The sequence below is a fragment of the Phytophthora parasitica genome (genome assembly GCF_000247585.1).
Source record: "Phytophthora parasitica INRA-310 unplaced genomic scaffold supercont2.57, whole genome shotgun sequence".
Classification (NCBI taxonomy): Eukaryota; Oomycota; class Peronosporomycetes; order Peronosporales; family Peronosporaceae; genus Phytophthora; species Phytophthora nicotianae.
Window position 1 is genome coordinate 233,419 of NW_008649043.1, and position 15,239 is coordinate 248,657.

Below are 15,239 nucleotides of genomic sequence, written 5' to 3' on the forward strand. Positions count from 1 at the left end.
GCAACATTTTGGTAGTCACCCCAATAATGAAAGGCTCGTGGTCACTTGCATTGCCGACAATTGGACGTCCGTCCGCATCGTTTTCCCATGCAAATGTAAAGGCCTCACCGCCTTCCTCGTTGTATGTTAATGCCGCTTCGCGGATCTTGGCCGTCACAGACGCTAGAATGTCGTTGTTCCGTAGGTGCGAGGCTGCGTAGCTGCGGACAAACCTCTGCACCACCGAAAGCGTGGGTAGCGAGTCTTCGTCGAGGTTGAAGTGCCGCAAAACCCCGAGCGAATTATCGAAGGTTTTAGCCCTTGAGCCGCCCACTACTTTTTGGGGCAGACGGAAGAATAGTGTAAGTGTTGGTGTATTGATTTGAGTGCTGCAAGTACTGTTTGGAAATTTATGTTGCTTTTTGAGTGCAAAGTGGACGTCGTCATCCTCGGCGAGACCCAAAATTGTTGGTTCCCATCCTCCGCTATGTTTCTGTATGGATGGGGGGTCATCCTTACTTTACTTCGATTTCTATGTTGAGGTGTACCATTACCCAGCGACCTCGTATACCTTTCAAACAACATCCGAAGGCAATAGCAACATAAAAATGCAGCGGTTATCACCACAAACACAAACGTGACATAAATATATAACATAACCGATATTAACTTTTAAAGGCATTCTCCAAGCACCAAAAACAAGTGGCCTTCACCACCACACGCCAAGCAGCCGCCTCGTTGACAGGTAACCGTACACGCACCTCGTCAATGCCGTCCAACAATAACTCTTAACGTTCGGTCCTGTGTATCATTGCAGACTTTCCCAGCTCGCACTGTTCGCTATCATCATGCTGCGTCGTTTTGCCCTCCGTTCTGTAAAGCCCTCTGTGCGCAGCTTCGCGTCCGCCTCGGAGCTGTACAAGAATCCTCGCAGCTCCAAGTTCAGCATGACCAAGATCGTGGCCACCATCGGCCCCGTGTCGGAGCAGTTTGACATGCTGCAGAAGCTCACGGACGAGGGCTTGCGTATCATGCGCATCAACTTCTCGCACGCCGAGTACGACGAGGCCTTGCTGCGCGTCACCAACCTGCGTGCCTGTCGCGGCGTGCACGCTGAGGGCCAGGCCAAGTTCAACCTGCGTGCCGTGCTACACGACACCAAGGGCCCTGAGATCCGCACGGGTAAAATGCGTGATGGCAAGAAGGTCAAGCTAGAGAGTGGCAAGTCTGTGGTGCTCACGACCGACCCGGCGTTTGAGCTTGAAGGTACCGCCGACAAGTTCTACGTTACGTATCAACAACTTGCCGAAACCGTAAAGGTTGGCGATACGGTGCTGCTAGCTGATGGCCTTATCCGTCTCACGTGCACATCGGTGGGTAAGGGCGAGATCACGTGCCACATCCACAATACGGAGGAAATCGGTAACCGTAAGGGTGTGAACCTCCCTGGTTTGATCGTCGATCTGCCTGCTCTTTCCGAGAAGGACAAGCGCGACTTGGATTGGGGTGTCCAGCACGACATCGACTTTATCGCTGCCTCGTTCATCCGCAAGGCCAGCGACGTGAACGAGATCCGCTCGTTCGTGGACGAGTGCGTTAAGAAGCACTGGGGTAACCAGCCCAGTTACATCGCCCCTAAGATCATCTCCAAGGTCGAGAACCTCGAAGGTATCCAGAACTTTGAGGAGATCCTTGAGGCCTCGGATGGCGTCATGTGTGCCCGTGGCGACTTGGGCGTCGAAGTGCCCGCGCAGAAGGTGCTGACGTACCAGAAGATGATGGTGGACCGCTGTAACGCCGTCGGTAAGCCCGTTATCGTGGCCACGCAGATGCTCGAGTCCATGCAGAACAACCCGCGTCCGACGCGTGCCGAGGTCTCGGACGTCGGTAACGCCGTGCTGGACGGTGCTGACTGCGTCATGCTGAGCGGTGAATCCGCTCAGGGCAAGTACCCGATCGAGTCTGTGGCCACTATGAACACGGTGATCAAGGAGGCCGACCAGCTCCTACTCAAGCCCAACTACCAGGCCAAGTTCCAGTTCGACCCGCCCACGTCGGACGTCGAGTCGGCCGTGTCGTCGGCGGTCAAGACGGCCAACGAGATGCACGCGCAGCTCATGATCGTGCTCACCCGCACTGGTTACACGGCTCGCAAGGTCGCCAAGTACAAACCCACCGTTCCCGTTATGTGCTTCACCACGGACCTCAAGGTTGGCCGTCAGCTCCAGATCCACCGTGGCCTCTACCCGGTTGTCCCGGACTACCTCGACCGTGCCCCGACTACCGCGGAGGCCATCGCTCACGCCAAGAAGATGGGCTGGCTATCCGCTGGCAACCGCGTCGTCGTGATCAGTGGCGACAAGCTGTCGGACGACCTCGGCCGAGAAATCCTCATCGGCGTGGCCGACGTCCAGTAACGACTGAAGACAAAACGACCTTGATACTCTAAAGCTTAGTTAGCGTATCAACAGGAATACAGTGTTTTGTATTAGAGTTGCCCTATTTTATTGTTACGGTTCCAGTACGACTGTTAGTATCCTGGCGCACTCTATCTCGCAACGATCTCACTTGAGCTCGAGGTTTCGTGACGCCGGTCTTAGCAGAGGCGTCTTTGAGGATACGAGCGATTACTCCAGCTTGTCCTGCACCCGGCAATGCTTCCTTCAAGCTGCTCTCGAGCGCTTGGGTGCCCAGCAACTCACTTAAGCGTTGGAAACTTGTAGTCGCCTCGGTTCGTGCAGTTGCGTCCTTGCTCTCACGGAATGCTGCCAGAGCGCGATACACAGCCTTTAAGGGCTCGCAGCCTTTGTGAGGCAACGTCTGTTGGTCTTTCAGTAAGCGATCCAGGCTCAACGCTATGATCTTCGCAGCCGTGCCACACAATTTGCCGTTCTTGTTAGTGCCGTACCGGGCTACTGCTGCTAGAAGCGGCATCCCAGCGAGGTGGGTAGCCAGCTTCTGTACTGCGATCAAGGCAGCATCGCGTAGGAATTTCTTCTCACAGACAGATCGACGTAATAGCACGTCGATCATCTCTGGGCGAGCGCCACCGAGCAACGCACGCTCCTGAATCGACCGGGGCAGGAACTCGAAGCATTCGGCACATGCCAGCAGAGCATTTTTGGAGGGAGCCGATCGGAGACTGTCGCACTCGAGTGCGAGAGGACGGAGGAGCTCTTCGACCTGCTTGGTCGTGATCACTTGGCTGTGATGCACGACGACGCGGCGCAACATCACGACAGCCTCGTACAGTTGCTGCCAGTCCGAACTCTTCGTCAAGACGTGGACGGCGTCATCCACTGCGACGCTTGTGACGTCCGGTACGGGCGTCAACTCGTTAGTTGCGAGTACGACGACATTCTTGTCGTCTACAACTTCGGCGGCTTCGTCGTCGGGTAGCGAGGCTTGACGGTGTTCTACTTCTAGACAGTCCTGCTTGATGGAGAGATCAGCGCCCGTCTTGATCTGAGTCATGTCCAGCGTCGAAATGCACGGATCGGCCGAGAAGTGCTCGACGCGTGGAAACTTTTGCACTGTTCACGTTGCCAGATCCCCCGTTGCCACTGCCATCTTGGAGCTATATCGAGAGAAGACGTCATAAGTATTCGGGGTCGATAAGCTTTAGTTGAAGTGATAAAGTTAGCAAATCTTATCGGCAGGTGTAAGATTTGTGACTAGAAATGCACAGATTCATGTGCGGTACCATTGCAGTGCCAATGCAGCCCATGCTGCTTGACCTCCCCACTCGCATTACCTGCATCAGCATTATTTAGCGCTTGCTCTTGGCAAAGGTTAGCCTACAAGCTTCCAACTGGGCGATTGATTCAGTTCCGAGAGCCGACACGTACCCTCGCGAGCAAGCAACTGAAATCGCCATCATTCCACTATTGCGCTGGGACCTGACCCAGCTTCAGCAACTTTGGCAATTCCTCCTAACTTAAAAGTCCGAAGATAACAAAGCGCCAGCTTCAATGACGCCGTCGATAACAAGATTGACAAGATTGATTCGTACGGGGGATTTGCACCACACCCTCTCAAGATCTCTGAGTCGACAGTGCTCGTCACTCTACAACCCACATCCATAGCAGAGAGATCAGTACATGTACCTGCAATTGCGGGTGGTCCAGAATTTGATTGCCGTCACAACTACAAAGTCTACATTTGAATTGCAACTGAAGCAGCAGCAGCAGCAAAAACCTGTCGGTCTGTCTGATCTGAACTGTAGAAAAGACCTGTGCCAGCTCGTTGACGCGCGAGAAGAACGCGGGACTTATCACGTAATAGAAGTTGAGCGTCCTGCGCCTACTCTATCAGATACCTGGAGCACGTTAGCGGTCATTCACGTCTTGGCCTCGCAGCCAGCCAAGCAGTCTCAGATATTCACCGAAATGAAGTTCCCACTACCTCGAAACATCTTCCCCACCCTGGAGATGCCGCTCGATGAGGCTGAAGCTCTCGAAGCATACGCTACCAGCGTAGTGCGTGAAACGCGCGACTACTACCACAACTTCTTGACGACAGGTCATGGACAGGTCGATACGAGAGAGTGGAAGAAGCTGAAGCAGCACGACAAGTTTACACTCTACAAGCAGTACGGGGTGGCGGCAGCCGAACGGAGAAGCGCATCGAGGCTGCGAGACCCTCAACGCGGCAATGAGGTGGTACCCCTCATGCTGGCAGTGGGGAGTCTCGATGGTACCGTCGAGGACTGTATGCTCGGTCTACGGACGCCTACAGGTCGCAGTATGCAGCTCAAAAGCGCCATCGTCGAGGACGGATACGTCGATTGGGCTGTTTTGAGTCAGCTCGTTAAACCCACGCCGTCTCAGCCGTTCCACGAGATCGCTGTAAAGTGGGCTGTAAAAGCTCATCCATTCTTAGTCGGGGCGGTAATGAGAGTACGAGACATTGTGTACCTCGAGACGACGGGGTTTACTACGATCACGGGGCCCGATGGCCGGAAACAACCGCTCGGATACCACTTGAAACATTCCATCGACCTCCCGGAAGTTCGCGAACTCACGGAGTTCAACATCGTGCGCGCAAAACTATCCTACTGCTACTTGTACCGACAACGCTCTGAACGTCAGGTGGACGTCTTCCTGCGAGGCTTCGTATGTGCCATGGGTGAAGCACCGGAATCTCTGGTCGTGTCCACCGTCACAGAGATCGTCATGTCCATCCCAAAGAACCTCGAGTGTGCGAAGATGTATAAGCTGGCATACCTCCTCAAACACTCTATTCCTCCCGTAAAACGCCAAGAAGACTGTAAAACGTGTTCCTTATGCAACCGCACCGTTAAACCGGCGGCACCGGGGGATATTCACAAGATCTGTTGCGTGTGTTGCGCACGGGTGTGTTCGAATTGCCGCGTGGTTCACAAGATGGCCAAGATATCACCGTATAAGCCGGGTGTCATCTCAGAGAAGATGACAGTCTGCGTACGCTGTACTCGCACAGCATCGGACCTCAGTGCTTCTCTAGTGGCTGCTCACTCGGTACGAGAAATGGACTCGGAGACCTTACCTGAACACGACGTTCTGCTCTGGAATATTGACGTCACCAGCTCGAATTCGCAGTCGTCTTCCGCACACAGTAACAAAGACCTTACTACCCCGTAATCGTTAGCGATCAATACCGTAATTGAAGCGATTTATTGCTTGCCCACTGCAGAGCGCTATCCTCTTCTTTTGCAATAACGGAAGTTTCTTGTATGTTGAAGTGATCTTCCTTGTTGAAGTGAGCCGAGAGATCATCGAGGATGTGTATTGATAGGGTTTGCAACATGCAGAGAGTGTTCAATTCAGCTCGTTTGGTAGATAGAGCGACGTCACCCACGCAGTTGGCGTGACTTGGTGTCCGCATCCACTCCACACATCAACGTTTCCTTTGAGTTTTGCTTGTACATGTATGGCACTGACCAGAAAGGTGGGCGACTGGGTGATCCCTATATTGCACTCGGTCAACTTTCTCGCACACCTACGCTTCTTGTTGTGTGGTATTGTACTTGTCTAACTTCGATGTATTCCGTGAACAGTTTACGATGATAAGGAAATGGATTCCACATTCACACTCGGTAATCTACGCTGTTTATGAATTCGGGTACATGAACTTTCGAGTTGTCGATATCAAATGTTCACGGGCTTCGGTGGCCAACAGTTCCTTGTGTAGATCGAGACTCGTCCATGTTGAAGCGAAAAGAGCGCTCGTCAGGATTGGTCTTCTGAACTTTACCTGCAACTTTGGACACGAGCTCTCGAATAGGGGTCGTGATGCCTTGACTGATTTCAAGTACATCTGGGGCCACGCACTCGGTGTTTGGGGACTGCCAGAGTCTCGACAGGGAGAGGAAGACAAGTTTCAGCTGCGCTTCTTGATTTGTAGTGGAGATTAGAGGTTTGTTCTGATAGTGTTTCAATGTTACACGGTATAACTTGGGCACCACAGATGTCATACGGCCATCACCTCCAGCTGTACTGCATAAGTTGTGTTTAGCTCTGGCTTGTGGAGTCACGGGTTCCTATGCCTCGTCGCAACACCACGTAGCGTTTCACTCTCCATTCTCCTACTTGCTCAGTACTCAGCACTTCCCTTTACCAAGCAAGATGAAGGGCCGATTCATCATCAACCCGTTCCAAGAACTCAACCTTACTGCAGCCGACCGTACCAGTCTCGAAGACCTGGCCAACCAATGCATCACGTCCAACCTTCAACTCTGTACGAAGTACATGTCAGGTACAACTCGTCGAGTTGATCCGCAGCACTGGAAGCCGCTTAAGGAGAAGGAAAAGCTCAAAGTGTACACGGAACGTCCCGAGGGAGCAGCAGCAGCCGCTGCTTCGGGTAACGAGCCTGCCGGGTCAGGTCTCCCCATGATCCTGTGTGTTGGAACCATGGAAGGCAAGCTGGAGGACTTTCTGTACGGAGTTATCAGTGAAGACCTCGAGACGATGCGCATGAAGGCTTCATACGTCGAGGATTTCAGCGGCGCGGCTGTACTAGATGCCGTGGTGCTTCCTACTCTCGAGGACCCGTTCCAGTCCTTGGTGATCAAGTGGATGGAGCTGGACATCCCGTTCCACTCGACCAGTTTGGTCAAGAACCGCGACTACGTCTACCTCGAAGGCACGGGATATGTCACCAACTCGAAGGGCGAAAGACTGGGCTATCACTTGCTACACTCAGTAAATTTCCCGCAGACGCACGCTCTTCCGGGCCGTGTACGTGGCAACCTGTCTATCACCGGCTTCTGGCGACAAATTGGACCCAACACGATGGAAATGTACGCTACCGGCGTCATGGATCCGGCTGATGCGGGCTTGATCCGAAAGCTCGTGGTGCCCAACATGGCCAACGTGTTCCTCTCCACGTTAAAGTACGCGTACTGTGGACAGATGCGCAAGCTGTCGTTCATGTTGGAGAAAGCTTACACTGACTCTAAGCTGCATGGTGCGCCTAACAAGAAGAGCATCTGTGTTACCTGCTCGTCGCCGATCACTAGCCGTAAGTTGGGAGACTTTGGCAAGAGTAACAGCTCGTGCAAGATCTGCTTCGGCTTCGTGTGCCATGCGTGCAAGATCTCTAGGAAGCTGAGCTTCGTGGACCCAGATTTGCTGCTGTCTCAGAGAAAGGTGACGTTCTGTACGGCGTGCATCAGCTCGGCCACAAGTGTGAGCGCAGTGGACGTCGCTCGCGCTATGATGCTAAAGCATCAGAAGGTGAACCACTCCAGCGTCGAGAGAACGCTGTCATCTGACGACAATAGTGGAGAGTACTCCTATGCGAGTGCTCAGTAGATACACATGAGTCTACCCTGTTTAAGGTTTTGTTAAAGTGTATGTGAAAATGGAAGAGTACTCGTTTCTCCATAATTTTTTAAGCAGCATGGATAAGAACGTCAGGATTAGAGGTAGTCTTGAAACGGTTGAGGACAAAGTGAGCTAATCATATCCGGTTGTTGAAGCTGTTTCTTATCGTGCGTCCTAATGCGTCGCCTATCGCAGTAAGGACGACGTCTTCTTATCTTTGCTTACATTTGTTTAAAATCAGACCGAAAACGAGAAGCTGTTGGTCTCTCAGTTCTCAATTCGCGCCGTTCGCCACTAGCACTTCAACCACCGACCCGATAGCCATGGTGAAAGGACGATTCATCGTCAACCCGTTCACTGAGTTGGCTCTGACCGAGAATGACCACGCGCAGCTCAAGGAACTGGCCAACAATCTCATTATGACCAACCTGGAGAAGTACACAACATACCAGGACGGGAAGAACAAAGGTGTGGACCCACATCGCTGGAAACTCTGCAAGCAACGCCAAGGAATCAAAATGTACGTCGAGCGTCAAGGTACCGCGTCGTCTGGAGAGAACATCACGGGCAACGGGTTGCCATTGATTTGGGGTATTGGAAACAAGGAAGGCAAACTCGACGACTTGATGTACGGTCTCGTCAGCCCCACGCTGGAATCGATGCGTGTCAAGGCGTCATACGTTGATGATTTCAGTGGAGCTGCTGTACTTGACAGCATCGTTGAACCTTCCCTTGAAGAACCGTTCCAAGCTCTGATCGTCAAGTGGATGGAGGTCGACATCCCATTCGCTTCCACGAATCTCGTCAAAAACCGCGACTACGTCTACATCGATGCGACGGGGTTCGTCAAGTGGAGGAATGGCGAGCGTCTGGCCTACCACTTGATGCACTCGGTAAATTTCCCCAAGACGCCTGACCTCCCCAATCGCATTCGCGGTAACATGTCGGCTATGGCTTTCTGGCGTCAAGTTGGCCCCAACACGATGGAGCTCTTCGGTACAGCTGTGATGGATCCGGGTGGTGACATGATCAAGAGGATCGCAGTGCCCAACATGGCCGGTGTCTTCTTCTGTACGTTGAAATACGCTTACTGCGGTCAGATGAAGAAGCTCGCGTTCATGCTTGATAAAAAATACGCAGAGTCCAAGCTGCATGGTGCCCCCAACAAGAAGAACATCTGTGTGACTTGCTCAGCCCCGATTACTGGTCGTAGACTTGGAGACTTCGGCAAGAGCGACCACACGTGCAAACTCTGCTTCGGCTACGTGTGCCACGCCTGCAAGATCGTGCGTAAGCTCAGCTTCGTGGACCCGGACTTGTTGTTATCACAACGAAAGGTGACGTTCTGCACGGCGTGTATTAGTGAAGTGACGAGTATGAGCTCCGTCGACGTCGCTCGCGCTCAAATGTTGGCCAGTGGGAGAATTTACGCAGGACATATGAGCTCTGGAATGCAGTCGTCCGTATCATCGGATAGTGTCAACACGGCCAGCATGATCTCGGACTACTAGCTGCCTAATTTGGTCTGGGTGCTGAGGTTGTATAGACTATTTGAAATTTTGATCGAATAATACATTTTTTTTCTTGTTGACAACATGGAATTTTTGGAAATCAAACGACTTGTTTCTAAAATTACGAAAAAAAGAAAAGAAAAAATGAAGATCGTGCTGCAGACTCGGCAGTTTACTCGTGAAACTATTGCTTCCTTTCTAATCATATCTACAATGAATTGAATCGTTACTGTCTGACACAATCTTCTAACTTTCTTGCTGCAATAGAAGAAGTGATCAGATACCATTTTTCAACAGTGCGAAGCGTAGTCTTAATAAATCGGAACAGTGATAGCCACATCTTAAAATTTGTTTTTCGAGTAGGATGATATATATATATATAAATATATATATTGCAGTTTCACGGCCCCTCTATTAATTCGGTGGTCACAAAGAAGCGGATTACACGTTAGTCGCAAAGAAGCGAGGAATCGTTGAGGTACACCGGAATCTGATACAACTTCATGTCTAGGTATTAATATGACAAACGTACGAGTCTATTTTACACTTTTCGGTGTTAACGTAAAGCGGACTTAGTAATCTAGACAGGGATTCTGATGGGATTCATAAGACTCGAAGCAGGAAATGTGGGTTTATTCTCGCTCCGACGTCCACATCCTAAACTGGATAGATACGAAAATTCGTTTGTTGCGCGAAGGCAGCGGACATGCATGGGCCCCAATAGCGACATCTTTTCATGCAAACCTACAGCATATTCAACGGGCTGCACGTTGGCTCTTGTCTTTGTAGCTAGTCGTCCTCAACAGGCTCGATGTATTCGGGTGGGTATCCTTCCAACGGCAACCTGCCCAGTGAGGCAAAATTCTCGTTCGTGCAAGCAAATGACGAAAATGGCGTGGATGTTCGAATCGAGATGGGTACTTTATCAGCAGGTATCACTGCCATGCATCGATAACCGCTCGCTCAAAGCTTATCGGAGACTTTGGTCGGAAGCAAACTTTCGGTTTCGAACTATCGCATCAATCAATATCCGATTTGGTAAGCAGTGTTTTGTGGACTCGGAATTGCTGTTGTCGCACTGTAAAGCTGACGATTTCATCTTGATATATTGATGAGATGACATGTCTTCACTATTAATACTTTTAAATTAAGTACTCCGAAAAAGAAAAAAAAAAAAGCAACAACATCAGCATGCTTTGGTGCTGACTCAGCTGGCGATCTTTTTCTTATTGAACGAAAAGCTTCTGTTCAAATCTTTATATCTGCTGTTATGCTGTTAATCTGTTAATCTTACTATCGCAAAAACAATTTGTCCAACAAAGATAGGCAAACGTACCTGCTCTTTATTCACGAGGAGTCCAGTTTTCCATCCTAAAAATCCACGGGATCACCGGACGCAAGTGCGGTGCAGTGAGGACAGTGTCAACGTTTCGTGGCGTACAGTGCGCAACGTCAGTGTTTCCACCTCTCTCCCATTCTTACGAGTCTTCGTTGGGACAGTCAGGATGGGCTGATTGCCCCCATGTCTGCACTGAGTCAAATAAAAAATCGTCAGCACTAACGGGTGGCACGCCTGCGCTTCATTATTCATCTCTCCCCACCAAGACAACAGCAATGAAGGGGCGATTCGTCGTGAACCCGTTCCCGACTGTGCCTCTACTGCCTTCGGATGAGGCTCAGTTGCATGACTTGGTCCATTCCCTTGTCAAAGCTGGTCTGGAACGGTACACTGCGTATCTAAAATCCGATAATCACCGACTGGATTCGCATCGATGGAAGCTCGTCAAGTCTCGCGAAACTGCACGAGTATATATGGAGAAACCTGCACCGACTAACCAGGACAGTCAGGATTTACCGTCCTTGCTGTGCGTGGGCACGACCACCGGACAGCTCGAAGATGTTATGTTTGGAGTGGTAAACCCGACACTGGAAGTGATGAGGATCAAGGCGTCGTACGTCGATGACTTGAGCGGTGCCGCTGTCTTGGCGAACGTGGAGGACCCAACACTGGACGAACCATTCAGGTCGCTTGTGGTCAAGTGGATGGAGCTGGATATTCCACTACACAACACCAGTCTAGTCAAGAACCGCGACTATATCTACGCGGAAGCCACGGATATTATCCAACTTCCTACTGGCGACCGTATCGGATATCATCTGCTGCATTCGATCAATTTCCCGCAAACACACGAGCTGCCGAACCGTGTTCGAGGGAATTTATCCATCTGCGGATTCTTCCGGCAGATTACGGAAGACACTACGGAGATTTACGTCACAGGAATCATGGACCCCGCGGGAGGACTCGTGCGTCACTTAGTGATCCCCAACATGGCTACAACGTTCTTGTCGACGCTTAAGTACGCACATTGTGGACAGATGAAGAAACTGGCGTGGATGTTAGAGAAGAAATACAAGGAGTTCCGACTGCACGGCACTCCGAACAAAAAAGTACAGTGCGTGTCGTGTCAGGCCTCGATTACTGGGCGGAAGATCGGAGATTTCGGCAAGACGGACGCCACGTGCAAGCTCTGCTTCTGCTACGTGTGCCATAGCTGTAAAATCCACAAAAAGATCAGCTTTGTCACGCCTGATATGCTGCTAGTCAAGAGGAAAGTCACATTCTGTGCGGTCTGCCTAGCCGAGGTCAACAAATCGGACGCGTCTGAAGCTGCACGCGCACAGATTTTAGAGAATTATCCGGCCAACCATCCTACTTCGTCCGCTGCGTCCGAGTCCGAGACTAGCAGCAGTAGCTGAAGGTACAGCGAGGAAAAGCCAGGCCCAAGTAGCTATAACACACACCATTTATTCCGCTGTTTCTCTGCGTTGAAGCGTCCCAGCCAACCGATTGTGGATGCAGATAGATTGTCAACTGACCACAGCTAACCATATTTTGTGCTGGTGATTAAGTGGCATAAAGCCTATTGACAATAGGTTCATGCCACTCTCAACTGTGCAACGTTCCTCTTCCAGTTGGTAATGTGGCTAGTTATTTGCCAGCAGATACCTTAGCTGTCATTGCGAATCCGTGGAGTAGAGGGGTCCGTTGTTGGATCATTCGCAACGCAGTGTGTTTGATTCAATACTTTAAAAAGAAAATTACTACTTCGAAGTATCAAGAATAAAACCTAAAGTGGATTTGGTTGCTCGTACTGGCTGGAGCGTATTTTCCCAATGTTAGTGTTGACTCCGTTTTTCATCGCGGGGAACCTGCTCTTCTCGCGATTCCCGAAAAATTCACGAATAGGTTCCACGGGGTGATAGAGATCGAATATCACAGGACTGTGCAAAACCTGTAGGCAGATTTGCCTCCCTATGGATAGCAATCGACGGGCATCAACATGTAGGATGGAGTTTCTGTCGAATGTCATTCACAGGCGCGCGTGGGCCTTGGAATTCCCCTTTTAAAATGCGATCCAATCGATTCTGGGAAATGCGAGGTTGTCGTTTACATGGACACTGAGAACAAATTGCATACCGGAATACTGCCGGCACCCGTTAGCTTTGTACTCCAAGCTCCTGCTACCATTTGCATCGCCCCAGTTCTGACTAACATCAATTTCTAATTTCAAAGTGTCGAAGAATTCCCAAGTGAAACCGGGTGGCAAGATTGTTCTGACTAAACGGCGACGAAGTCCGAACTACTATCCAGTTTAAGGCAAGCCAAACATTCGTTACCCAACGCATCAGCATTTTTGTTATTTGAGAGTCACCTAGCAGAGAAGGTGATCCAATATGGTCCCCGTTGCACCCGTGATACATGAACTGTTACTGGTACGAACAGGGCTCGGACAGTTTGTTATTGTTATTTGAAGGCTAAGTACTTGTGGCATTTTCTCACCTGCTTGGGATAATATCGCTCTAGGGATCTTCCCAAATGTATCTTCAATGCGGCAAAAACCTGCGGAAGAGAACAAAAGGCTCCAGGCTGTAGCTACGCTGCGCTGTCATAATGGAAACTTAAGAACATCTCGGTGGGGATCTGATAAGTGAACTGCTTATAGCAGTGCCATGCTGCATTAATAATCGAGTTTCGTCTCATCTGCAAGGTCCGCACAAGTGCAACCTCACCGAAAAGCTACTGTAGCCAGTCAACCACGACTAGCCAGTTTAGACTTAATTTGAGTATGCAAGCGCCGCGCGACTAGCCTGATCTCGTTGAGCCTAATAAAACGAGTAGCGGTTAACATTGCGCAGATGCCGGCACATGCTACATGTAGAATCATGATCCAGCACACGCGTGTCCGTGGTTTGGTGTTCTGCAGTTGAGACAGTCGCGATAAAGCTGAAGTAGCGAGACCTGCACTGGCGTTTGCTGAGTTACAAAAAGACCGTGGTCAGCGCTAAAGACAAGATCTCTTTATCCAGCATCGCCCGCTCTTGAACGTACGTGGAACGCGCGTTTCGGACTGCCTTCAACGCCCCACCTACCTACCTACCTACCAACCACACGATCGCCATCAACCATTAGTGAATCACCTCTCCACTACGTAGTTGTGCTAGTAGAAAATGAAGCACGAGCGATTCACCACCAGCCCGTTCGACGAGGTGGCGCTCACCATGGGCGATCGCTCTCAACTCGAGGCACTGGCGCAGACCTTTGTGTCCGATAACTTGCGGCAATATCTAACACACTCGGCCATTGGACTGGACAAGGTGGACGAGCGCCGTTGGAAGGTGGTCAAGGCCAAGGAAGCTCTACGTGTCTATGCGGAACGCTCCCAGCGTGACATGGCTCGTCGGGCCCGCAAGCACTCGAGCAACTCAACCGACGACGACGACGATGCCGACTGCTTAGCGTCCGAGCTACCGGTCATGTTTAGTGCCGGTACACTGGTCGGAAACCTCGAAGACATCATGTTCGGCGCCGTCAATCCGTCGCTCGAGCTCATGCGTATCAAATCTTCATACGTCGACGACGTCAGCGGCACGGCCGTGCTGGCGTCTATCGTCGAGCCAACTATGGACGACCCGTTCTGTTCGCTCGTTATTAAGTGGATGGAAATGGATCTACCGTTGCGTAAATCGGGTCTTGTTAAGAACAGAGACTACGTCTATATGGAGGCCACGGGTATGGTGCAGCTCGGACCGAGAGGCGACCGTATCGGTTATCACCTCATGCACTCGGTGCACTTCCCACAGACGATCGACCGGCCCCACAAAGTACGTGGGCGACTGTCGATGTGCAGTTTCTTTCGACAAGTTAGTCCCGACACGGCAGAACACTACTCATCCGGTACAATCGACGCGGGAGGGGCCATTCCGCGATCAATTCTGGTACGATCGACTGCTGCTCACATGCTGGCACCACTGCGCTACGCTTATTGCGGTCAGATGAAGAAGCTCACATGGATGTTGCAACAAAAGAGGGAGGAGCGACGACTAGGAAACGACACATCCAAGCTGCAGACACCTGCGCACGTGTGCGTGACCTGCCGATCGAAGGCCGGGGGATTGTTCAGTACTAAATGTCGTATCTGCATGGGAGACCTCTGCATGTCGTGTTCTATCAAGAAACGCCTGAGCTTCTTGTCGTCTAACAGCGCTCTAGTGCGCCAAAAGGTATCGGTATGTACATCCTGTATGCTGGAAGGACTTCATGTCAGCGCGTCCAAGGCAGCGCGTGACCAGCTCTTCGGGCCGTCAACTTACAGTGTGTTTGCCACATGCTCCGTGTCGGAAACGAGTTCCGACCTCTCATCATCTCCGACGGCACTAAGCCGCAGCATGCGCCCAAAGGTGAAAGTATAGGCCATATCACAATGTCGTCGATTAATTGTTGTATTTAGGATACTACATATACATGTACTGAATTCCGCTGACCTATACGATTATATTATTATATTAGGGTATTTAGTTATCTTCGTCGACGAAGATAAGCTAAAGTAACAAATCTACTTTAGCGCAACATTCAAGCAACATAATATTTCCCTGAATAGAT

General features: G+C 50.9%; 7 protein-coding genes across 7 annotated transcripts; 6 read left to right on the forward strand and 1 right to left on the reverse strand.

Moving 5' to 3' along the window:
* Positions 1 to 645: 645 nt before the first annotated feature.
* On the forward strand, positions 646 to 2,481 carry PPTG_16449 (pyruvate kinase). The gene is made up of 2 exons (XM_008913982.1): positions 646 to 724; positions 797 to 2,481. The coding sequence occupies exon 2, from the start codon at positions 828 to 830 to the stop codon at positions 2,394 to 2,396; it is 1,569 nt and encodes a 522-aa protein (XP_008912230.1). The 5' UTR covers positions 646 to 724; positions 797 to 827; the 3' UTR covers positions 2,397 to 2,481.
* Positions 2,430 to 3,650, reverse strand: PPTG_16450 (hypothetical protein). The gene has a single exon (XM_008913983.1). The coding sequence runs from the start codon at positions 3,451 to 3,453 to the stop codon at positions 2,479 to 2,481; it is 975 nt and encodes a 324-aa protein (XP_008912231.1). The 5' UTR covers positions 3,454 to 3,650; the 3' UTR covers positions 2,430 to 2,478.
* A 505-nt stretch (positions 3,651 to 4,155) lies between these two features.
* Positions 4,156 to 5,725, forward strand: PPTG_16451 (hypothetical protein). Its single transcript, XM_008913984.1, has one exon. The coding sequence runs from the start codon at positions 4,368 to 4,370 to the stop codon at positions 5,598 to 5,600; it is 1,233 nt and encodes a 410-aa protein (XP_008912232.1). The 5' UTR covers positions 4,156 to 4,367; the 3' UTR covers positions 5,601 to 5,725.
* Positions 5,726 to 6,551: 826 nt separating this feature from the next.
* Positions 6,552 to 7,944, forward strand: PPTG_16452 (hypothetical protein). Its single transcript, XM_008913985.1, has one exon. It carries the CDS (start codon positions 6,585 to 6,587, stop codon positions 7,773 to 7,775), a length of 1,191 nt encoding a protein of 396 aa, XP_008912233.1. The 5' UTR covers positions 6,552 to 6,584; the 3' UTR covers positions 7,776 to 7,944.
* An 85-nt stretch (positions 7,945 to 8,029) lies between these two features.
* On the forward strand, positions 8,030 to 9,352 carry PPTG_16453 (hypothetical protein). The gene has a single exon (XM_008913986.1). The coding sequence runs from the start codon at positions 8,111 to 8,113 to the stop codon at positions 9,296 to 9,298; it is 1,188 nt and encodes a 395-aa protein (XP_008912234.1). The 5' UTR covers positions 8,030 to 8,110; the 3' UTR covers positions 9,299 to 9,352.
* Positions 9,353 to 10,659: 1,307 nt separating this feature from the next.
* On the forward strand, positions 10,660 to 12,458 carry PPTG_16454 (hypothetical protein). Its single transcript, XM_008913987.1, has one exon. It carries the CDS (start codon positions 10,913 to 10,915, stop codon positions 12,053 to 12,055), a length of 1,143 nt encoding a protein of 380 aa, XP_008912235.1. The 5' UTR covers positions 10,660 to 10,912; the 3' UTR covers positions 12,056 to 12,458.
* A 1,154-nt stretch (positions 12,459 to 13,612) lies between these two features.
* On the forward strand, positions 13,613 to 15,147 carry PPTG_16455 (hypothetical protein). Its single transcript, XM_008913988.1, has one exon. The coding sequence runs from the start codon at positions 13,808 to 13,810 to the stop codon at positions 15,047 to 15,049; it is 1,242 nt and encodes a 413-aa protein (XP_008912236.1). The 5' UTR covers positions 13,613 to 13,807; the 3' UTR covers positions 15,050 to 15,147.
* Positions 15,148 to 15,239: the final 92 nt, after the last annotated feature.